Source organism: Delphinus delphis, chromosome 4 (assembly GCF_949987515.2).
Source record: "Delphinus delphis chromosome 4, mDelDel1.2, whole genome shotgun sequence".
Taxonomy (NCBI): domain Eukaryota; kingdom Metazoa; phylum Chordata; class Mammalia; order Artiodactyla; family Delphinidae; genus Delphinus; species Delphinus delphis.
Window position 1 is genome coordinate 111,194,819 of NC_082686.1, and position 24,499 is coordinate 111,219,317.

General features: G+C 36.4%; 1 protein-coding gene across 1 annotated transcript in view; it reads left to right on the forward strand.

Moving 5' to 3' along the window:
• Positions 1–24,499, forward strand: part of SRPRB (SRP receptor subunit beta) — a 39,613-nt gene that overhangs the window by 10,645 nt on the left and 4,469 nt on the right. Inside the window, exons 5-6 of the mRNA XM_060011289.1 lie at positions 4,484–4,620; positions 11,763–11,817. Coding sequence (XP_059867272.1) covers positions 4,484–4,620; positions 11,763–11,817 — 192 coding nt within the window. The remainder of the gene's footprint in view (positions 1–4,483; positions 4,621–11,762; positions 11,818–24,499) is intronic.

Consider the following 24,499-nt stretch of genomic DNA (forward strand, 5'->3'; position numbering starts at 1 on the left):
ACCTGTGCTTAGTGCTCTCAGTTTTGGAAGGTTTAATTGTTGATTCAGTTTCTTTAATAGATACAGGGCTATTCAGATTGTCCGTTTCTTATGTTAGTTTTGGCAGATTGCGTCTTTCAAGGAGTTGGACCATTTCATCTAGGTTATTACATTTTGGGGCATAGAGTTATTTATAGTATCCCTTGATTGTCCTTTTAATGTCCATGAATCTGTAGTGATATCCCCTTTCATTTCTGATATTTGTAATTTGTGTCTTCTCTTTTTCTTAGTTAGACTGGCTAGAAGTTTATAAATTTTATTGATCTTTTCATAGAACCAGTTTTTGGTTTTGTTGATGTTCTCCATTGATTTCCTATTTTCTGTTTCGTTGATTTCTGCTCTTTCATTATTTCTTGCGTTTACTGTAGATTTAAATTACTCTGATTTTTCTAACTTCCTAAGGTGGAAGCTTAGATGATTGATTTTAAGTCTTTCTTCTTTTCTAATAAATGCATTCAATGCTGTAAACTTCACACGGTATAGAATTCTAGGTTTTGGGAATTCTTCTCTCAACACCTTAAATATTTCACTTGACTCTCTTCTTGCGTGCATGATGTCTGAGAAGTTGAATATAATTCTTACATTGCTTCTCTATAAGTAAGGTCTTTTTCCTTCTGGCTTATTGTGGGATTTTTTTTCTTTATCTTTGATTTTCTGTAGTTTAAAAATGATAATGGCTAGGTATGGTTCTTTTAGTATTAATCCTGCTTGGTGTTTTCTGAGCTTCTTGTGGTTTCTGTGAATCTGTGCTTTGGTGTCTGACATTAATTTGGGGAAATTTTCGGTCATTATTGTTTAAATATTTCTTCTGTTCTTTCCTCTCTTTCCTCTCCTTTTGGAATTCCCATTACATATATGTTACAACTTTTGTAGTTGTCCTGCAGTTCTCAGATATTCTGTTATGTTTTTTTAAGTCTTTGTTCTCTTTGCTTTTCAGTTTTGGAGGCTTCTTTTGAGATATCTCAAGCCAGAGATTCTTTCCTTCAGTCATGTCTAGTCTACTAATAATTCCATCAAAGGCTTTCTCCATTTCTGTTAGGTTATTTTTGATCTGTAGCTTTCTTTTTAGTTATTTCTTAGAACTTCCATCTCTCTCCTTACATTGCCCATCTGTTTTTGCATGTTGTCTACTTTATCTTTTAGAGCCCTTAGCACCACAGTCACAGTTGTTTTACATTCTTGGTCTAATCATTCCAACATCTCTTCCATATCTGAGTCTAGTTCTGTTGCTTGCCCCTTCTCTTCAAACTCTTTTTTACTTTTTAGTATGTCTTGTAATTTTTTCTTGATAGCCAGACACAATATACTGGGTAAGAACTGCCCTTAGTAATGTGGTGAAGTGTGAGGGGAAGGGAAGTGTCCTGTGATTAGGTCTCAGTCTTAGTGAACCTGTGTCTCTGGACTGTGAGCTTCATACTTGATTCTCAACTGATTCCTCAGTAAGTTGTATTTTTCTGTATATATGTGTTGTTCTCTCCAATTTGGCGGGGAGTGATTTGCTGTATAACCTCACTTCTCTGATGAATCTAAGTGCTGTTGAGTTTTCAGTCTGGTTAGCTTTTTACTTGTTAGAATGCAGTGGTGACTTCCAGCTTCTTTCATGCTGGACTGGAAACTGGGAGTTGTGTGATTTTTTTTTTTTTTTATTCCTCAAACAATTGATACAAATCTAGAACTGGCAAATTTTGCTATAATTGGGTTTTAATTTCTAATTAAAATTTTTTTTCCATTTTCAATTATAAATTTTTTACAGTTCACAGTGTAATTACTCTTTGATCCAAGTATTTTGGGTAGCTAAAACGTTCAAAGTATGTAAGATACAAATGAACTCAAATCATAATCACAATAAATGCAAATTCAAAAGACATTTACTACAGTGGACCCTTGAACAGCATGGATTTGAACTGTGTGGGTCCGCTTATAGGAGGAATTTTTTCACTTAATATGTACTGCACAATCTGTGGTTGGTTGAATCCGGCAATGCCAAACCTCAGATACAGAGGGCTGACCGTGAAGTTATACGCAGATTTTTGACTGGAGGGTCAGGCCTCTAATCCCCACATTGTTCAAGGGTCAACTTATAGTATATTGATCTGAGGCTTCTAATTTTTTAATCCTACCTTTTTTGGTTAATCAAGTTTCCCTAATATCATTTTTCCCCCTCTGCTGGTTTGAAAGTATGCTATTTTTTCTTTTTTCATTGTGACCCTCTACTTTTTTTTTTTTAAACTTTGATTACTTAAGTTTAAAATCAATAATATTGGTTTTCTTTCACTGGAACTTAAAATACCTTACTTTGATCTTCCTCACATCTTCCTTTCATTTTATTTCTCTTTCTTCTTTTTTAACACCCAACAGTTACTAATATTTTTCTCCATCATTCAGTGATCACCTAGAATTACCAGGATGTTTATGGATTTCTTTTTTCTCTATCGCTTCTTGCCTCTTACTCTTTCCTTTTGATTCAGTTTTCTTTCACGTATATCTTTTGGATATGTTTCCAGAAATGGTGAATAAGAGATAAAAGTTTCTCATCTTTTGTTCATTTGAAACTTTTTTCATTGGTCTTCATTTTTGAATAACTATTTTAGCCGAGTATAAAATCCTGGGTGGCAGTTATTTCTGTTTTCACATTGAAGGCATTACTCCTGACTTCAGATATCTGTTGTTGTAGATGGGAAAGCAGTGCTCAATCTAATTGTCATTTCATGATACAGAATCTTATGTTTTTTTAATCCTGTATTCAGGGGTAGATTATCCTTCTGTTTAGGGGTGATTTAGCTTTATCATGGTTGGGATTCAAGTGTGCTATTTCAGTTGAAAGATTTGTATCTTCAGTTCTGGAAAATGCTCAACAATATCTTTTTAGGTAGTTCTATTTCCAAATTCTCACTTTCACCTCCTGGAACTCTTATTAACATCATTGAACCTTATCATTTCTGCTCTTCTTGTCTCTTCTCTGTCATATCTTCCAAGTCTTTTTACCTTACGTATAGTTGATATTTTCGTCTTTATTTTGTAGTTTATTATATCCTTTTCAGCTGTAGTATTCTCTGCTTAACTTTTCCATTGGGTTGTTACTAATTTTGTTCTTTACTTGTAAAAACATATCTTTCAAAATCAGCCTTTTTTTTAGTACTATCTTTATTCTTTTATTATGGTGTCTAGTATTCTTTTAAATAATTTAAAATATTTTACTGATTGCTTTATTATTTTTAGTTTTGAGTGCTGATTAATCTGCCTTTGTGGTTCTCCCTCATAATGGTTTATTTACTGTGCTTTGTAATTTTGATCCAGATACCCTGTTCAAGGGGGTTAGGTTTTGCTGTTGATGTTGTGGTTGCTGTTTTGTTTTGTTTTTTTAAATTGCTTTAGGTTATGAAAGCCTGTCTCCAGAAGGGGTTCATATTTCCTTCTGTTGGGGGCCATAGGAGTTCATTGAGTCTGGCCCAATTTTTATATATCTTCCTGCTTGGGGATCTTACACCATGAGATAGTGTAAGTTCATACCCTGTTTCTGTGTGTGGCACAGGAGGCCTGGTGATTCAATTCTTCTTGGATTATTTTCCCACACTGTTGTCTGTTAGACTGCTTTTAAGTACTAGGCTTTGCACAGAGTGTTCAGTTCCAGCTTTCCAACTCCATGTTGGCTGTTGCACATCTCCTGGGCTTTCAAACCCTTGTTCCTAAAGCCTATTATCTGCTGTTTTCCTGGACTGCTTTGCTTTAGCTTAGATATCTCTTTATTTCTGGCACATGAGGATTCTCACTGTTGCTGCCTTAGGTTGGGCCCTACCTGGTCACTCTGCTTCTAGTTTGATTATCCTCTTAGTTGTATTTGTAATTTAGGCACTAATATTCTTTGTAAGACAGAAAAGCATAAACTCTTTAGGTCAGTGTGTTGCACCCCTTTGCCGTCTGACCTGGTTTTCCTTCATTTCCCCACCTACCTGTGTATTAACTTACCTTGAGTTCTCCAAAGCATGTTGTTCCACCACTTTGTGCCCTGCACATACTACTTTCCAGATAGTCTTTGCCACAGTAGTATTTTGTCTGGCTAAAATTCACTCAACTATTACATCCTCCTTTAAGTGTTCCTGACCTGGTTTCATGTAAATTATCTTCCTCTTTGTTTCTATTATAGCAGGTACAAGGTCTGTCCTAGTGTTTTATCACATGGTTTTGTATATGACAATTTGCTGGACTTGAGGGGAGGCATCATTTTCTTTTGTCTTTTTAGATACAGTCATTGATACATAGTAGCACTAAGTAGTCCTTTGTTAAGTATTTGTGTTGTATCATTACTTGTGCAGACACCTGTATGTGAGTTTGTTTTGTTTTAATCATTAGGATTGAATTGCGCAAAATTAAGGGTATCATTTTTCAATATAATGCTGCACTATTGCATGCTCACATGGCAGTTTTTCTTTTTTTCCCCCTCCAGGGCTATTGTGTTTGTTGTCGATAGTGCAGCCTTCCAGCGAGAGGTGAAAGATGTGGCAGAGTTTCTGTATCAAGTCCTCCTTGACAGTATTGGTCTGAAGAACACACCGTCATTCTTAATCGCTTGCAATAAGCAAGGTACTATCATGTTTTCTGGTAATAATAGTTGAGATTTTTCTGGGATTGCTACTAAGAATTAATACAGTTATCTACAATTGTTATTACTGAGGGTGAGAGATGATTGCTAATGAACTATAAATTAAGGATTTTAAATCTTAAAATTTATTTATACTCCAGCATTTTCATTAGTCTCCCTTACCAGGCTGTTCTAGGGAGCGACAAAGGAGTGATTGTTATCATTTATTCTTTGATACAGTGTTTTATTTTTAATCGTAAATCATTTTAATTTACCAAGTTAAGTTCATCAGATCGACAATATGTCATATCAGATACACAGTTGAGGAAGGACAGGATGGAGTCTCTCCTTTTAAACAAGTTTGCCATCTAGCACATTTCATCAAGGAGAGTTTGCAACCTTGTAAGAATGAAAAACATTTTAGTCTCAGCCAGTAAAACTAGGCTTCAGTTTTATTACCTTTAAAATCGGATTAGGAGTGATGTCAGCATCATGAGGTGTGAGACACCTTCTTTGTCTCTCCCCTTCATTCTACAACTAGTAAAACATCCAAAACTCAACGAAGTTTCCTCTGCCCAACACACTAGAATGCTGGAGAGATCCACAAGTCTACTTCTGAAGGTGGGTGGACTGGAACACATGGAGGAGGTAGAACTGGCGGAACAGTGGAAGAATGTCTACAATCTTAGCCTCTGGCCACAGTGGCTGAGCCTGAAGCCCCAGAGAACCCTATAGCAACAGGGAAGACAGCACACATGGCTCCAGCCTCCTAGCTGCAGTAGCTCCTTTGGCCACAGGGACCCGCAGCAGCAGTGGTGGTGGGGCCTGTGACCCCAGTCCCCTGGCTCATGGCAGTGCTGCATGCAAACCCGACAACCCCAGATGTGGCGAAGGTGTCCGTGACTCTGTCTCCTTCACTTTTCCCCACACACCCCCCCACTGCTCAAGCAGTGACAGTGAGGGTACCAGTGACACATCTGGCAGAGGTAGTAGAGGGTGGAAAGTGCCAATTCTCAAATATGGTCAGAGGCAGCTCAGGTAAGAAAAGCCAAAAACCTGTGCTATAGCAAGAAAAAGAAAAGAAAGGTCTCTATTTTCCAACTTGTTGAACTGTAAGAATCAAGGAGAAAAAAAAAGCTTTACCTACATAAGAAAGGTATTTGCTACTTCAAATGCACTGGCAGAGGAACAGTTTGTCAAGTACCATGTAAAACCACAGTACACAGTGTAACGAAAAGAAAGTGACAGTTCTCCAGCAGCCAAACTTAAGTCATGGAAGATTGTAATCTAACTGATAGAGAATTCAAAATAGCTGTTATGAAGAAACTAAACAAGCTACAAGAGAACTCAGGAGGGCAGTTCAGTGAGCTCAGGAATAAAATTAATGAACAGAAGAAATACTTTACCAAAGATATTAAAAGTCTAAAAGAGAACCAAACAGAAGTTCTGGAGCTGAAGATGTCAATAAATGAGATGAAGAATGCATTAGAAAGCACTGGAAATAGAGCAGACCATATGGAAGAGAGAATTAGTGAGCTTGAATATAGAGATCTAGAAATGATTCAAGTAGGAGTGGCAAGAGAACTAAGATTTTTTTAAAAATAAAATTTTATGAGAACTATCCAACTTCATTATCCTTCATAAAGATAATGGTTATCCCAGAGGAAGAAGAGAGGGAGAAGAGAGCAGAGAGTTTATTTAAAGAAATAATAGCTGAGAATTTCACAAAGCCAGGGAAGGAACTGGATATACAAGTCCATAAAGCTAAGAGGACATTTAATTATCTCAATGCTAAAAGGTGTTCTCCAGGACAGATTATGTTAAAATTGTCAAAATTCAATGATAAAGAATTTTAAAGGCATCTGGAGGAAAAAAGACAGTAGCCTACAAAGGAACCCCTATTAATCTATCAGCGGATTTCTCAGCAGAAACTGTATAGGCCAGGAGAGGATGGGATAGCCTGCTCAAAATATTATAAGACAAAACCTCTGCCAAGAATTCTTCCAACAAACTTATCCTTGAGATACAAAGGAGAAATAAAGACTTTCCCAGACAAAAGCTGAGGGAGTTCATTACCAGTAGACCTGCCTTACAAGAAGTGTTGGAAGGAGCTCTTCTACCTGAAACAAAGAGGCAAAAGTACGCAAAACTTTGAGTAAGGTGATAAATAGATAGAATCAGAAAATTGCAACTTTACATCAGAATAGGTTGTTAATTATAAAGGTTAAAGGGGAAAAAGCAGTAAAAATAATTATAGCTATTGCAGTTTGGTAATGAACTCACAATATAAAAAGGGATAATTTGAGATGACAAAAATGTAAAAGGGGAAGAGGAAAAGAACAGAACCCATATAATGGCAAATGAAGATAAGATCCTATCAGCGGAAAAAGGACTGTTTTATCTATGAGATGTCTTATACAAACCTGATGGTAACCACAAAATGTAAGTCTAGAGCAGAGACATGAAACTAGGAGGAAACTAGTAAACCACCAACTAAGATGTCAGGCAGAAACAATGGAGATATAGAGCAAACAAAAGATAAAATGGCGGTACTAGTCCTCATTTGTCAATAATCACCCTAAATATAAGTGGATTGAATTCACCAATCAAAAGACACAGAGTGGCTGGATGTATTAAAAAACAAGACCAGCTATGTCCTGTCTCCCAGAGACTCATCTCTAAAGACAAACATAGGCTCAAAGTGAAGGGATGGAAAATGATACTCCAAGCAGATGGCAGCCAAAAGAAAGCAGGTTTAGCCATCTCAGATCAGATCAAATAGACTTCAAGCCAAAGAGAACAAGATGGACTTATATAATGATAAAGGGGACAATCCATCAAGAAGATGTAACATTTATGAATATATAAACATCTAACATAGGAGCACTAAAACATGAATTATTAACAGATCTAAATGAAGAAATTGACAACAATAAATGGTAGGGGAGTTTAACTTCCCACTTACATCAATGAATTGATTATCTAGACAGAACGTTAACAAGGAACCATTGGCCTTAAATGAAGTATTACATCAGGTGGAATATATACACACACACACATACATACATACATACATACATACATACATACATACATGTATATAAATAAAACATTCCATCCCAAAGCAGCAGAATACACATTCTTCTCAAGTGCACATGGAACATTCTCAAGGATAGACCATATGCTGGGACACAAAACAAGTTTCAGTAAACTTAAGATTGAAATCATATCGAGCATCTTTTCCTACCACAAAGATTTGAAACTAGAAATCAACTACAAGAGGAAAGCTGAACAAATCACAAATATGTGGAGACTAAACAACATGCTACTGAACAACTATTAGGTCAATGAGGAGGAAAAGAGGAAATAAAAATCCCTGAAGATAAATGAAAATATGTCATACGAGATCAATAGGATGCATCAAAAGTAGTACAAGTTTATAGCAATACTTGCCTACCTCAAGAAACAAGAAAAATCTCCACAGTCCTTACACCTAAAGGAACTAGAAAAAGAACAAACTAAGCCCAAAGTCAGTAGAAGGAAGGAAATACTAAAAGCCAGCAGAAATAAATGAAATAGAGACTAAAAAGATAGTAGAAACTAAGAGCTTGTTCTTTGAAAAGATAAACAAAATTGACAAACCTTTATCTAGACTAACTAAGAAAAAAAAGAGAGGAGGCTCATATAAATAAAATCAGAAACGAAAGAGGAGAAATTACAACAGATCCCACAGAAATACAAAGGGTTATAAGAGAATACTGTGAATAACTACACCAACAAATTGGACAGCCTAGAAGAAATAAATACATTCTTAACAAACAACCTTCCAAGACTGAATCTTGAAGAAATAGAAAATCTGAATAGACTGATAACTAGGAAGGAGATTAAAACAGTAATCAAAAGCCTTCCAAAAAAACCAAAAGTCCAGGACCAGACAGCTTCACTGGTAAATTCTACCAAATGTTCAAAGAAGATTTAATACCCATTCTTCTTAAACTATTCCACTTATGATAAAGACAATAAAATGGGTATAGAAAGAATGTACCTCTACATAATAAAGGCTATGCATGTCAAACCCACAGCTGACATCATACTCAACTGTGAAAAACTGAAAGCTATCCCTCTAAGATCAGGAACAAGACAAGGATGCCCACTCTTGCCACTCTCATTCAACATAGCTAAAGACTCCACCAAAAACCTATTAGAAATAATAAATGAATACAGTAAAGTTGCAGGGTGCAAAAGCAATATACAAAAATCTGTTGTGTTTCTGTACACCAACAACAAACAAGCAGAAAGAGAAATTAAGAAAACAGTCCCATTTAAAATTGCAGCAAAAACAATAAAATACCCAGGAATAAATTTAACCAAGGATGGGAATTCCCTGGTGGTCCAGTGGTTAGGACTGCACACTTTCACTGCTGAGGGTGCAGGTTCAATCCCTGGTCAGGGAACTAAGATCCCACGATACAGTAAAAACTATAAAACATTGTTGAGAGAAATGGAAGACACAAAGAAATGGCAAGATAGTTCATGCTCATAGACTGTAAGAATTAACATTGTTAAAATGTCTGTTTTACTTAAAGCAATCTGCAGATTCATTGCAGCAATCCCTGTCAAAATCCTAATGACATTTTTTGTAGAAATGGAACAAAAATTCCTTACATTTGTATGGAACCATGAAAAACTGTGAATAGCCGAAGCAATTCTGAGAAAAAGGAACAAAGCTGGAGGTATCACATGCCCTGATTTCAAAATATTACTACAAAGCTATAGTAATCAAAACAGCATGGTATTTGGCAGCAAAACAGACATACAGGTCAATGGAACAGAATTGAGAGCCCAGAAATAAACATATGGACAGTTAATTTACAACAAAGGTGCAAAGAACATACAATGGAGAAAGAACAGTCTCTTCAGTAAATGGTGTTGGGAAAACTGTACAGCCACATGCAAAAGAATGAAAGTAGACTATTATACCATACACAAAAATTAACTGAAAAGTGTATTAAAGACTTGAATAGAAGACCTGAAACCATAAAACTCCTAGAAGAAAACAGGGAGTTCAGACTTTGACATGGGATTTAGCAATATGTTTTTGGATCTGTCTCCTGAGGCAAGGCAAACAAAAACAAAAATAAACAGGTGGTACTATATCAAACTAAAAAGCTCTGCACAGCAAAGGAAACCATCAACAAAATGAAAAGACATCCTACTGACTGGGAGGAGATATTGTCAAATCATATTATCTGATAAGGGGTTAATATCCAAAAAATATAAAGAACCCATACAACTCAACAACAACAAAAAACCTGATTTAAAAATGGGCAGATAACCTGAATAGATGTTTTTCCAGAAAAGATATACAAATGGTCATTGGGCACATAATGAAGATGTTCATCACTAGTGAAGATGAACATCATTAACTATTAGGGAAATGCAAATCAAAGCCACAATTAGACATTACCTCACACCTGTTAGAGTGACTGTTGTCAAACAGAGAAGAAATAACATGTGTGGGCGAGGATGTGGAGAAAATGGAACCCTTGTGCACTGTTGATGGGAATGTAAATGCAGCCACTGTGGGAAACAGTATGGATAGTCCTCAAAAAATTAAGAATAGAGCTACCATGGGATCCAGCTATTCCACTTCTGGATATTTATCCAAAGATAATGGAAACACTAACTCAGAAAGATATTTGCACCTACTACTGTATGGTGATGGATGGAAACTAAATTTTTGATAGTAAGCACGGTGTAGTGTATACACAAATTGAATCATAATGTTGTACACATGAAACATGTTATAAACCAATGTTACCTCAATAATGAAATAATCTCTCTTTTCTAAAAATAAGATAGACTAGTTGATCTTTAGTCCTCTTTCAGACCTAATCTCATTCTATGAAAAGCTCAATGCATTTCTCAAAGGTGAGCTAGTAGTAACCCTAACAATGACTTATCGTGAATCAGTCTTAGGGTCATTACCTGACCTCTTTATTTCTTCTATATTTATTTGGCTTCTGCTGGTGCCAAACCAGTGCTTTTTTATTACTAAAGTGCACTTGATGCCGTAACATACCATCTTAGTATCAGCTGGAAATGTTCTTGGTTTAGTTTTATATGACAGGCAGGGTATTTCTACTGGAGTGAAGGGTCTTGTTAAAATCACAAAGCTGGTAGCTTCTCTTCTTGTTACATTGGCTGGACTTATGTATACAACATATGTGTTGATTTCAAATGTCTGTAAGATGTAGAAAACTTCTGTGAAAGAGCTTCTCAATTTTAGGGTCACCAGCTTAATTGTAAGCATAATTGTAATATAAATATTTGTGCAAATATAAAGCTTACTTTGATAATGGAATACTAGTGATAAAAAGCTCTTTAAGCGGGCTTCCCTGGTGGCGCAGTGGATAAGAATCTGCCTGCCAATGCAGGGGACACAGGTTTGATCCCTGGTTCAGGAAGATCCCACATGCCACAGAGCAACAAAGCCCATGTGCCACAACTACTGAGCCTGTGCTCTAGAGCTTGCGAGCCACAACTACTGAGCCTCTGTGCCACAACTGCTGAAGCCCACAGCCTAGAGCCCATGCTCTGCAACAAGAGAAGCCACCGCAATTAGAAGCCCACACCCTGCAACAAAGAGTAGCCCCCACTCGCCGCAGCTAGAGAAAGCCCGTGTGCAGCAACAAAAACCCAACACAGCCAAAAATAAATAAAATAAGAATAAAAATAAATTTTAAAAAAAAAAGCTCTTTAAAAAAATGGTGGGGTTGGTGGGAGGGATAAATTGAGAGTTTGGGATTGACATATACTTATTACTATATTTAAAATAGATAACCAACAAGGACCTACTGTATAGCACAGAGAACTCTGCTCAATATTCTGTAATAACCTAAATGGGAAAAGAATTTGAAAAAGAATAAGATATATGTATATGTGTAACTGGATCACTTTGCTGTACACCTGAAACTAACACAACATTGTAAGTCAACTATAATCCAATGTAATATAAAAATTTTTTTAAATGGTGGGGCAAAGAAACTTACTGGTTTAAATAGGAATTTTCCATATGTGCAAAAAGTCTTGGGAAAAGACCCCTTCTGCTTTAAACAACAGCAGTGTCTTTATTTCTTTACAGACATTACAATGGCAAAATCAGCAAAGTTAATTCAGCAGCAGCTTGAAAAAGAAATGTAAGTAAGAATAAGTCCTGTTGGTTAACTGTATCTCTTAACACTTAGGAAATATGTATATATTGCTTAAGGTCTTTGGTTTTGTATGGTTATCACAATTAGCCTGAAGATTGGTGTGAAATATACTTGTTAAATAATTGACAACAGAATTAATGGAACTGTAGAAAGTATTAATGGGATGTTTATAGGTATTTAAAATTTTCATGGAAAGAAAATCTCAGGTTTATTGCGACTACAGCTCAATTTGTTTTCCCACTGTTTCTAGACCTAGTTTATAGTAGATATGAAAGGATTTAAAAACTAAATTTGAAAGCCATGGAAATTTTTGTTGACAGAACAAGAAAGGAACACTTCAGAAGAATATAAAAATCTATGATACTATTTTGTAGTGTGTTTCTTGTTTTCAAGCTATGTGGCGATATCATTTAGCTTGATTTTAGTGTTTAAAAATTTGTGAATTGAGCTATAAGCTTTTGAATTTTAAGCAATCTATGTCTCTGTGTTCTGCTGATTTGTAAGAGTTAGCTAACAGGTTGCTTACATAGGAGATACAATCAACATTATAATAGAGCAAGTTATGTTTTCTTATGCTGTTATGTAAGGATATTTTTAATAAAAAAATCTGATAAGGAAAAATTGTACAAACTCAACTTTTAGTAAATTTTTTCCAATTATCATTTACATTCTCCTTTGCTCATTTAATAAGCACCTATAATTTGTCTAACATATGCCATGACCTGCTCTAGGATGTGACTATAAGAAGTGTGATGTTGTTCCTGTACTCAGGAGCTTAGAGTCTAGTAGAATATGGTTTGCTTCAGGGGTTGACAAACTCCTGCTGAGGGTCTGCCAACAAAGAGTGGTTTTGCATTTTTATAGGACAGGTAAGAAAAGAAGAAAAGTAGAAAAATATGTGGCAGAGACTAAATATCACCCACTAGCCCAAAATATCTAATTTATGGCTCTTTACAGAAAAATCTTACCAGCCCTGGTCTGTCATTTTCTGTGGCTTTTTTTTTTTTCATTTGAGAATGATATATTCAATCCCATGTGCTTTAAACTTTTTAATATATAATAGAAGAAAAGTTAGCCATTCAATTAGATTTATCAAAGACATCATGCCTTCAAATTGAATATCAAAAGAACATTTTAACCCCTTTATTGAGGTATAATTGATATGTAAAAAGCTGTGAATATTTAATGTATACAACTCAATTTGGGGATAAGCATATACCTGTGAAACCATCATCACCATCGAGGCCATAAAAATATCCATTACTTCGCAGAGTTTCTTCCTACGTACTTCATTATTTGTGTGTGTATGTATTTCATGAGAACACTTAACATAAGATCTACCCTATTAGCAAATTTTAAGTGTATAGTGAATACTATGCTATATATTAGATCTCTAGCACTTACTTATTTGCATAACTGAAACTTTATACCCTTTGACCATCATCTCTCCATTTCCCCCTGCCCCCCACCTTGGTGACCACCATTCTACTCTTTGCTTCCATGTGTTTGACTGTTTTAGATTCCACATATAAGTGTAATTAATCATAATGGTAGTTGTCTTACTCTATGTTATTCCACTTAGCATAATGTTCTCTAGGTCCATCCATGTTGTCGCAAATGGCAGGAATTTCTTCTGCAGGGCTAAATAATATTCCATTGTATATATGTTCCACATTTTCTTTATCTGTTCATCCTTCGATGGACATTTAGGTTGCTTCCATATATTGGCTATTGTTAATAATGCTGCAATGAACATGGAAGGCATATACCGCTCCGAGATTCTGATTTCAGTTCCTTTGGATAACTACCCAGAAGTGGAATTGCTGATTCATATGGTAGTAGTTCTGTTTGTAATTTTTTGAGGAATCTCAGTGCTGTTTTCTGTAATAGCTGTACCAATTTACATACCCACCAACAATGTACCAAGGTTCCCTTTTCTCCATATCTTTACCAACACTTATCTTTTTTTTTCTAATGTTAGTAATTCTGTCAGGTGTGAAGTGACATCTCATTGTGGTTTTGATTTGCATTTCCCTGATGAATAGTGATGTTTAGCATCTTTTCATGTACTTGTTGACTATTCGTATGTCCTCTATGTCTGTTCGGGTCCTTTGCCCATTTTTTAAATTGGATTATTTGTTTTTTTTGTTACTGGGTTGTATGTTTTGGGACAGATCCAAAAACATATTGCTAAATCCCATATTTTGGATATTAACCCTTATCAGATATATGGTTTGCAAATATTTTCCCCCATTCCATAGGTTACCTTTTCATTTTGTTGATTCTTTCCTTTTCTGTGCACAAGCTTTTTAGTTTGATATAATCACACTTGTTTATGTTTGCTTTGTTATTTGCTTTTGGTCTCATATCTTAAAACTAATTTCCACAACACCAGTGTCAGTGAACATTTTCTTCTTGGATTTTTATGGTTTCAGGTCTTATATTTAAGTCTTTAATCCATTTTGAGTTGATTTTGTGTATGGTATAACATACACAGTTTCATTCTTTTGCATGTAGATATCCAGTTTTCCCAGCACCATTTATTGAAGAGACTATCCTTTTCCTATAGTATACTCCTGTCATCCTTGTTGAAGATTAGTTTACTGTATATGCATGGGTTTGTGCTGGGCGCTCTATCCTATTCCATTGATCTATATGTCTTTTTATAGTACCATATTGTTTTGATTACTATAGGTTTACAATATAATTTGAAATCTGGAAATGTGATGCCTCCAGATTTATTGTTCTTACTCAAGATTATTTTGAGTATTATAGTTCTTTTGTGGTTCCATATGAATTCTACCATTGTTTCTTCTATTTCTGTGAAAAATTCCATTGGAATATTGATTGAGATTCCATTAAATTTATAGATGGAGATCTTTTTGTTTGCATCGGGTCTCAGTTGCGGCACGTGGGATCTTCGTTGCGGCATGTGGGATCTTTTGTTGCAGCCTGTGAGCTTCTCTCTAGTTGTGGCGCGCAGGCTCCAGAGAGTAATTTGGGGAGAGTGGACTCTGTAGTTTGCGGCACGTGGGCTCAGTAGTTGTGGTGTGCGGGCTTAGTGGCCCCGCGGCATGTGGGATCTTAGTTCCCTGACCAGAAATAGAACCCACATCCCCTGCATTGGAAGGCAGATTCTTAACCACTGGACCACCAGGGAAGTCCCCTATAGATGGACATTTTAACAATGTAAATTATTCCAATGTATGAACAAGGGGCATTTTTCCATTTATTTGTGTCTTCAGTTTCTTTCATCACTGTTTTATAGTTTTCAGTGTACCGATCTTTCACCTACTTTGTTAAATTTATGTCTAAGTATTTTATTGTTTTTGATGCTATTATAAATGGAATTGTTTTGTTAATTTCTTTTCCTGATAGTTCATTAGTAGCGCATAGAAACAGAACTTGTTTTTGTGTGTAGATTTTGTATCCTGCAATTTTACTGAGTCTGTTAGTTCTCATTTTTGGGGGGGTCTTTTATGTTTTCCTATATTTAAGATCAAGTGATCTGAAATCAGAGATAATTTTACTTCTTCCTTTCTGATTTTGATGCCTTTTGTTTCTTTTTTGCCTAATTGCTCTGTCTAGGACTTCCAGTACTATGTTGAATAGAAGTGTTTATCTTGCTTATCTTGTTTCTGATCTTAGAGGAAAAGCTTTTAGCTTTCACTATTGAGTATGATGTTATCTGTGGGCTTGTCATATATGACACTTGTTATTTTGAGGTACATACCTTCTGTAACTATTTTGTTGAGTTCTTATCATGAAAGGATGTTGAATTTTGTCATATGCTTTTTCTGAATCTGTTGAGATGATCATAAGATTTTTATCCTTCATCCTGTTAATGTGATGTATCCCATTTATTTATTTAGGTTCTCTGATGTTACATATATACATGTATATGTACACAATTATTTTATCCTCTTGATGAATTGGCCCCTTTATTATTATATGATAACCTTCTTTGTCTCTTGTGACAATTTTTGACTTAGTCTATTCTGTTGATATTTATGTATTCAGCCCTACTCTCTTTTGTTTATCATTTGTATAGAATATGTTTTTCTGTCCCTTTACTTTGAACCTTAAATCGAGAGTGCATCTCTTGGAGATAGCATGTACTTCAAGCTTGTTTTTTTATCCATTCATCCACTCTGTTTTGATTGGTAATTTAAACCATTTACATTTAAAGTAATTATTGATAGGTAAGAACTTATTCTGTTTTGTTGATGGTTTTCTGACTGTTTCATAGTTCCTTTGTGTCCTCTCTTCCTTTGTAATTTGATGATTTCTTTTGTATTGTTATGCTTTGACTTTTTTCTCTTTATTTTGTGTGTCTACTACAGGTATTTTCTTTGTGACTGTCATGGCTTATATAAAACATCTTATAATACTGACAGTCTAATTTAAGCTGATAACAACTTTGTATACAAAAATTTGTATACATTAACTTCTCCTTCCCCCACATTTTATGTTACTGATGTCACAATTTACATCTTTTTATATTGTGTATCCATTAATAAATTATTGTAGTCATAGTTATTTTTATTACTTTTGTCTTTAGCTTTTATGCTAGAGTTAAAAATGATTTATGTGTCACCATTACAATACTAGAGTATTCTAAATTTTAGTATATTCTTACTGTTACAGTGAGTTTTATACTTTCATGTGTTTTCATGTTCTTGATTAGTTTTATTTCACCTTGAAGAACTCCCTTTAACATTTCTTATAAGGCAGGACTAGTAGTGATGAACTGCAGCTTTTGTGTGTTTGGGAAAGCTTTTGTCTGTCCTTCATATCTGAAGGACAGTTTTGCTGGGTATAGTATTCTTGGATGGCAGGTTTTTTTTCTTTCAGCATTTTGAATATACCGTCCCACTCTCCACTGGCCTGCAAGGTTTCTGCTATGAGATCCACTTTTAGTCTTATGGATTTTCCCTTGTTTGTGACAGATGGCCTTTCTCTCAATGCTTTCAACATTCTTTCTTTGACTTTTGTCAGTTTGATTATAATGTGTCTCATTAAAGCTCTCTTTATGTTTAATCCATTTGGGGTTTTAGGGGCTTAGTGGATCTGGATGTTCATTTCCCTCCCCAGATTTGGGAGTTTTCTATCATTATTTTTTTAAATAAGCTTTCTGATTCTTTGCCTTTATCTGCTCTTTCTGAGACTCCCATAGTGCATATATCGGTTCCTTTTATGATGTCCCATAAGACTTTCTTCACTCTTTTTCGCCTTTTCTTTTTGTTTTTCTCACAGAGTAATTTCAAGTTACCTGTGTTCAAGCTCTCCAATTCTTTATTCTGCTTGATTGAGTCTGCTGTTGAATTTTTCACATCCAGTCATTGTGTTCTTCAGCTCCAGAATTTTTGTTTTTCATGGTTTCTATATCTTTGTTGACTTTCTGATTTTGTTCACCTATTCTTTGCCTCATTTTGTTGAGTTTTCTGTGTTATTTTGTACCTTATGGGACTTTCAGATGATTATTTTGAATTCTTTGCCAGGCACTTTGTAGATCTCCTTTTCTTTAGGGTCAGTTATTGGTGATTTATCTTCTTCCTTTGGTGGTGTCATGTTTCCCTGATTTTTCATGATCCTTGTGTCCTTATTTTGGTGTCTGCACATTTGAAAAAGTAATGACTTCTTCTAGTCATTATAGACTAACTTTGTCGGAGTAAGCACTTCTCTAGTCAGTCCAGCCAGAGATTCTGGGTGGGCTTGCTGCTGGAGTCCCTAGGCAGGTTGGCCTTGCTTCTGGGTTTGTGGGTGGGTGGGCCTAATGCCTGGGTCCATGGAAACTGGCCTGGAAACTGAATCTGTCATGGCTGGCCAGGTAGGTACCTGTGTCTACTGGGGCTGGTCAGGAGCTAGGTTCCATGACACAGTAGGTGCTCACTTCACTCTCCTTCCCCCGTGTGAATCATCTCTCTCCATGCTGCATTGTTCAGGCTTGCAGGAGCAGTAACGTGGGTAATGTGGAACTGTCCTTTCTACCCTCTTCAATGCATCTTTTCTTATTTCTGTGTTATACCCAGGTGCTGTCATCTCTAACCTGGATTTCTTATCTCTCATGAAGGTATTCTTCTGTGTGGATGGTTATTCAAATTCATGTTTCTGTGAGAGGACTTGAGCTGAAAACTCCCATTCTGCCATCTTGCTGGTGTCACTTTCAGTGGTTTCTGTCCTTTCTGAAATTGCATGTTCATCACCTCTTCTCCTATTCTTGATGTTCACTCTTTTGAGACTGCATATTGCTTGTCATTAAGCTAAAAAAATTGGAATTAGCTGATTTGTTTTTCTAAACTTTCAGTGCAATTGTTGAGAATTATCTTTTGGACAAAAACAGGCATAATATTTGTACATCCATTTTTTTAAACAGTATAGTCCAAGTCTTCCCATGTTTAAAACACATTTTCCTTAGTCCATTTGTTTTTCACTCTAAAGGGCCGTAGAAAAACAATACAGAAAAAAATGCTGTATTATACGGCAGTGAAATAAAATGTTAAAAAGTTATAAAGGGGGCTTCCCTGGTGGCACAGTGGTTAAGAATCCGCCTGCCAATGCAGGGAACACAGGTTCGAGCCCTGCTCTGGGAAGATCCCACGTGCTGCAGAGCAACTAAGCCCCTGTGCCACAACTACTGAGCCTGCACTCTAGAGCCCATGAACCACAACTACTGAACCCATGCTCCTAGAGCCCATGCTCCGTGACAAAAGAAGCCACCGCAATGAGAAGCCTGTGCACCACAATGAAGGGCAGTCCCAGTCACCGCAATTAAAGAAAGCCCACGTGCAGCAACGAACCCAACACAGCCATAAAAAAGAAAAAGTTATAAAGGTTAATATCAGTTAAATTAAGAGTCTAAATTTAGTTTAAACTTGTGTTTAGGAGAACTAGGCCTTATCAGCTTTGAAGCATTTGATAGTCCTCTGAATCCCAAGATTTACTATGTTTACATGGCCTTATGGCAAGAGCTGAATATAATGTTCGTCTTTTTTTCCTTTTGAGTTTTTTTTAATTGTAAAATATACTACGTGTAAAAGAGTATATGTGCCACATATATTGAGTTTAAAGAATAGTAAGGTGAATACCCATGGATGCACCACCTTGCTTAGAAGGCCCAATGTGCTCCTCCCCAAATGCTTTTCCCTGTATTAATTCTTTGTTGTTGTTTTTTTTACAACTTTATCGGAGTATAATTGCTTTACAATGGTGGTGTTAGTTTCTGCTTTATAACAAAATGAATCAGTTATACATATACATATGTTCCCATATCTCTTCACTCTTGCGTCTCCCTCCCTCCCACCCTCCCTATCCCACCCCTCTAGTTGGCCACAAAGCACCGAGGGGATCTCCCTGTGCTTTGCGGCTGCTTCCCACTAGCTATCTATTTTACGTTTGGTAGTGTATATATGTCCATGCCACTCTCTCACTTTGTCACAGCTTACCCTTCCCCCTCCCCATAGCCTCAAGTCCATTCTCTAGTAGGTCTGTGTCTTTATTCCTGTCTTACCCCTAGGTTCTTCATGACACTTTTTTTTCTTAAATTCCATATATATGTGTTAGCGTACGGTATTTGTCTTTCTCTTTCTGACTTACTTCACTCTGTATGACAGACTCTGGGTCCATCCACCTCATTACAAATAGCTCAATTTCGTTTCTTTTTATGGCCTAGTAATATTCCATTGTATATATGTGCCACATCTTCTTTATCCATTCATCCGTTGATGGACACTTAGGTTGTTTCCATCTCCTAACTATTGTAAATAGAGCTGCAATGAACATTTTGGTACATGACTCTTTTTGAATTATGGTTTTCTCAGGGTATATGCCCAGTAGTGGGATTGCTGGGTCATATGGTAGTTCTATTTGTAGTTTTCTAAGCAACCTCCATACTGTTCTCCATAGTGGCTGTACCAATTCACATTCCCACCATCAGTGCAAGAGTGTTTTCTTTTCTCCACACCCTCTCCAGCGTTTATTCTTCCTAGATTTTTTGATGATGGCCATTCTGACTGGTGTGAGATGATATCTCATGGTAGTTTTGATTTGCATTTCTCTAATGGTTGATGATGTTGAGTACTCTTTCATGTGTTTGTTGGCAATCTGTATATCTTCTTTGGAGAAATGTCTGTTTAGGTCTTCTGCCCATTGTTGGATTGGGTTGTTTGTTTTTTTGTTATTGAGCTGCATGAGCTGCTTGCAAATTTTGGAGATTAATCCTTTGTCAGTTGCTTCATTTGCAAATATTTTCTCCCATTCTGAGGATTGTCTTTTGGTCTCGTTTATGGTTTCCTTTGCTGTGCAAAACCTTTGAGGTTTCATTATGTCCCATTTGTTTATTTTTGTTTTTATTTCCATTTCTCTAGGAGGTGGGTCAAAAAGGATCTTGCTGTGGTTTATGTCATAGAGTGTTCTGCCTATGTTTTCCTTGAGAGTTTGATAGTTTCAGGCCTTACATTTAGGTCTTTAATCCATTTTGAGCTTATTTTTGTGTATGGTGTTAGGGAGTGATCTAATCTCATACTTTTACAAGTACCTGTCCAGTTTTCCCAGCACCACTTATTGAAGAGGCTGTCCTTTCTCCACTGTACATTCCTGCCTCCTTTATCAAAGATAAGGTGACCATATGTGCGTGGGTTTATCTCTGGGCTTTCTATCCTGTCCCATTGATCTGTCTTTCTGTTTTAGTGTCAGTACCATACTGTCTTGATTACTGTAGCTTTGTAGTATAGTCTGAAGTCAGGGAGCCTGATTCCACCAGCTCCGTTTTTCGTTCTCAAGATTGCTTTGGGTATTCAGCGTCTTTTGTGTTTCCATACAATTGTGAAATTTTTTGTTCTAGTTCTGTGAAAAATGCCAGTGGTAGTTTGATAGGGATTGCATTGAATCTGTAGATTGCTTTGGGTAGTAGAGTCATTTTCACAATGTTGATTCTTCCAATCCAAGAACATGGGATATCTCTCCATCTGTTTGTATCATCTTTAATTTCTTTCATCAGTGTCTTATAATTTTCTGCATACAGGTCTTTTGTCTCCTTAGGTAGGTTTATTCCTAGATATTTTATTCTTTTTGTTGCAGTGGTAAACGGGAGTCTTTTCTTGATTTCACTTTCAGATTTTTCATCATTAGTATATAAGAATGCCAGAGATTTCTGTGCATTAATTTTGTATCCTGCTACTTTACCAAATTCATTGATTAGCTCTAGTAGTTTTCTGGTAGCATCTTTAGGATTCTCTATGTATACTATCATGTCATCTGCAAACAGTGACAGCTTTACTTCTTCTTTTCCGATTTGGATTCCTTTTATTTCCTTTTCTTCTCTGATTGCTGTGGCTAAAACTTCCAAAACTATGTTGAATAAGAGTGGTGAGAGTGGGCAACCTTGTCTTGTTCCTGATCTTAGTGGAAATGCTTTCGGTTTTTCACCATTGAGGACGATGTTGGCTGTGGGTTTGTCATATATGCCCTTTATTATGTTGAGGAAAGTTCTCTCTATGCCTACTTTCTGCAGGGTTTTTATAATAAATGGGTGTTGAATTTTGTCGAAAGCTTTCTCTGCATCTATTGAGATAACCATATGGTTTTTATCTTTCAATTTATTAATATGGTGTATCACATTGATTGGTTGCGTATATTGAAGAATCATTGCATTCCTGGAATAAACCCACTTGATCATGGTGTATGATCCTTTTAATGTGTTGTTCGATTTTGTTTGCTAGTATTTTGTTGAGGATTTTTGCATCTATGTTCATCAGTGATATTGGCCTGTAATCTTCTCTCTTTGTGACATCCTTGTCTGGTTTTGGTATCAGGGTGACGGTGGCCTCGTAGAATGAGTTTGGGCGTGTTCCTCCCTCTGCTATATTTTGGAAGAGTTTGAGAAGGATAGGTGTTTGCTCTTCCCTAAATGTTTGATAGAATTCGCTTGTGAAGCCATCTGGTCCTGGGCTTATGTTTGTTGGAAGATTTTTTTTTTTTTTTTTGAGGTACGCGGGCCTCTCACCGTTGTGGCCTCTCCCGTTGTGGAGCACACGCTCCGGACGCGCAGGCTTAGCAGCCATGGCTCACGGGCCCAGCCGCTCCACGGCCTGTGGGATCTTCCCGGACCAGGTCTCGAACCCGTGTCCCCTGCATCGGCAGGCAGACTCTCAACCACTGTGCCACTAGGGAAGCTTGTTGGAAGATTTTAAATCACACTTTCAATTTCAGTGCTTGTGATTGCTCTGTTCATATTTTCTATTTCTTCCTGATTCAGTCTTGGCAGTTTGTGCATTTCTAAGAATTTGTCCATTTCTTCCAGGTTGTCCATTTGATTGGCATAGAGTTGCTTGTAGTAATCTCTCATGATCTTTTGTATTTCTGCAGTGTCAGTTGTTACTTCTCCTTTTCTAATTCTATTGATTTGAGTCTTCTCCCTTTTTTTCTTGATGAGTCTGTCTAGTGGTTTATCAATTTTGTTTATTTTCTCAAAGAACCAGCTTTTAGTTTTATTGATCTTTGCTATCGTTTCCTTCATTTCTTTTTCATTTATTTCTGATATGATCTTTATGATTTCTTTCCTTCTGCTAACTTTAGGGTTTTTTTGTTCTTCTTTCTCTAATTGCTTTAGGTGCAAGGTTAGGTTGTTTATTCGAGATGTTTCCTGTTTCTTAAGGTAGGATTGTATTGCTATAAACTTCCCTCTTAGAACTGCTTTTGCTGCATCCCATAGGTTTTGGGTTGTCCTGTCTCCATTGTCATTTGTTTCTAGGTATGTTTTGATTTCCTCTTAGATTTCTTCAGTGATCACTTCGTTATTAAGTAGTGTATTGTTTAGCCTCCATGTGTTTGTATTTTTTACAGATCTTTTCCTGTAATTGATATCTAGTCTCATAGTGTTGTGGTCGGAAAAGATACTTGATACAATTTCAGTTTTATTAAATTTATCAAGGCTTGATTTGTGACCCAAGACATGATCTATCCTGGAGAATGTTCCATGAGCACTTGAGAAAAATGTGTGTTCTGTTGTTTTTGGATGTATTGTCCTATAAATATCAATTAAGTCCATCTTGTTTAATGTATCATTTAAAGCTTGTGTTTCCTTATTTATTTTCATTTTGGATGATCTGTCCATTGGTGAAAGTGGGGTGTTAAAGTCCCCTACTATGAATGTGTTACTGTCGATTTCCCCTTTTATGGCTGTTAGTATTTGCCTTATGTATTGAGGTGCTCCTATGTTAGGTGCATAGATACTTAAAATTGTTATATCTTCTTCTTGGATCGATCCCTTGATCATTATGTAGTGTCCTTCTTTGTCTCTTGTAATAGTCTTTATTTTAAAGTCTATTTTGTCTGATATGAGAATTGCTACTCGAGCTTTCTTTTGGTTTCCATTTGCATGGAATATCTTTTTCCATCCCCTTACTTTCAGTCTGTATGTGTCTCTAGGTCTGAAGTGGGTCTCTTGTAGACAGCACATATATGGGTCTTGTTTTTGTATCCATTCAGCCAGTCTGTGTCTTTTGGTGGGCACATTTAATCCATTTACATTTAAGGTAATTATTGATATGTATGTTCCTATTCCCATTTTCTTAATTGTTTTGGGTTTGTTATTGTAGGTCTTTTCCTTCTCTTGTGTTTCTTGCCTAGAGAAGTTCCTTTAGCATTTGTTGTAAAGCTGGTTTGGTGGTGCTGAACTCTCTCAGCTTTTGCTTGTCTGTAAAGGTTTTAATTTCTCCATCAAATCTGAATGAGATCCTTGCTGGGTAGAGTAATCTTGGTTGTAGGTTTCTGTCCTTCATCACTTTAAATATGTCCTGCCAGTCCCTTCTGTCTTTCAGCAGAGTTTCTGCTGAAAGATCAGTTGTTAACCTTATCGGGATTCCCTTGTGTGTTATTTGTTGTTTTTCCCTTGCTGCTTTTAATACGTTTTCTTCTTATTTAATTTTTGACAGTTTGATTAATATGTGTCTTGGTGTGTTTCTCCTTGGATTTATCCTGTATGGGACTCTCTGTGCTTCCTGGACTTGATTAACTATTTCCTTTCCCATATTAGGGAAGTTTTCAACTATAATCTTTTCAAATATTTTCTCAGTCCCTTTCTTTTTCTCTTTTTCTTCTGGAACCCCTATAATTCGAATGTTGGTGCGTTTAATGTTGTCCCTGATGTCTCTGAGACTGTCCTCAGTTCTTTTCATTCTTTTTTCTTTATTCTGCTCTGCAGTAATTTTATCTTCCAGGTCACTTATCCGTTCTTCTGCCTCAGTTATTCTGCTATTGATCCCATCTAGAGGATTTTTAATTTCATTTATTGTGTTGTTCATTGTTGCTTGTTTCATCTTTAGTTCTTCTCGGTCCTTGTTAAATGTTTCTTGCATTTTGTCTATTCTACTTCCAAGATTTTGGATCATCTTTACTATCATTATTCTGAATTCTTTTTCAGGTAGACTGCCTATTTCCTCTTCATTTGTTAGGTCTGGTGCGTTTTTATCTTGCTCCTTCACCTGTGGTGTGTTTTCCTGTCTTCTCATTTTGCTTATCTTACTGTGTTTGGGGTCTCCTTTTTTCAGGCTGCAGGGTTGTAGTTACTATTGTTTTTGGTGTCTGTCTCCAGTGGCTAAGGTTGGTTCAGTGGGTTGTGTACGTTTCCTGGTGGAGGGGAGTAGTGCCTGTGTTCTGGTGGATGCAG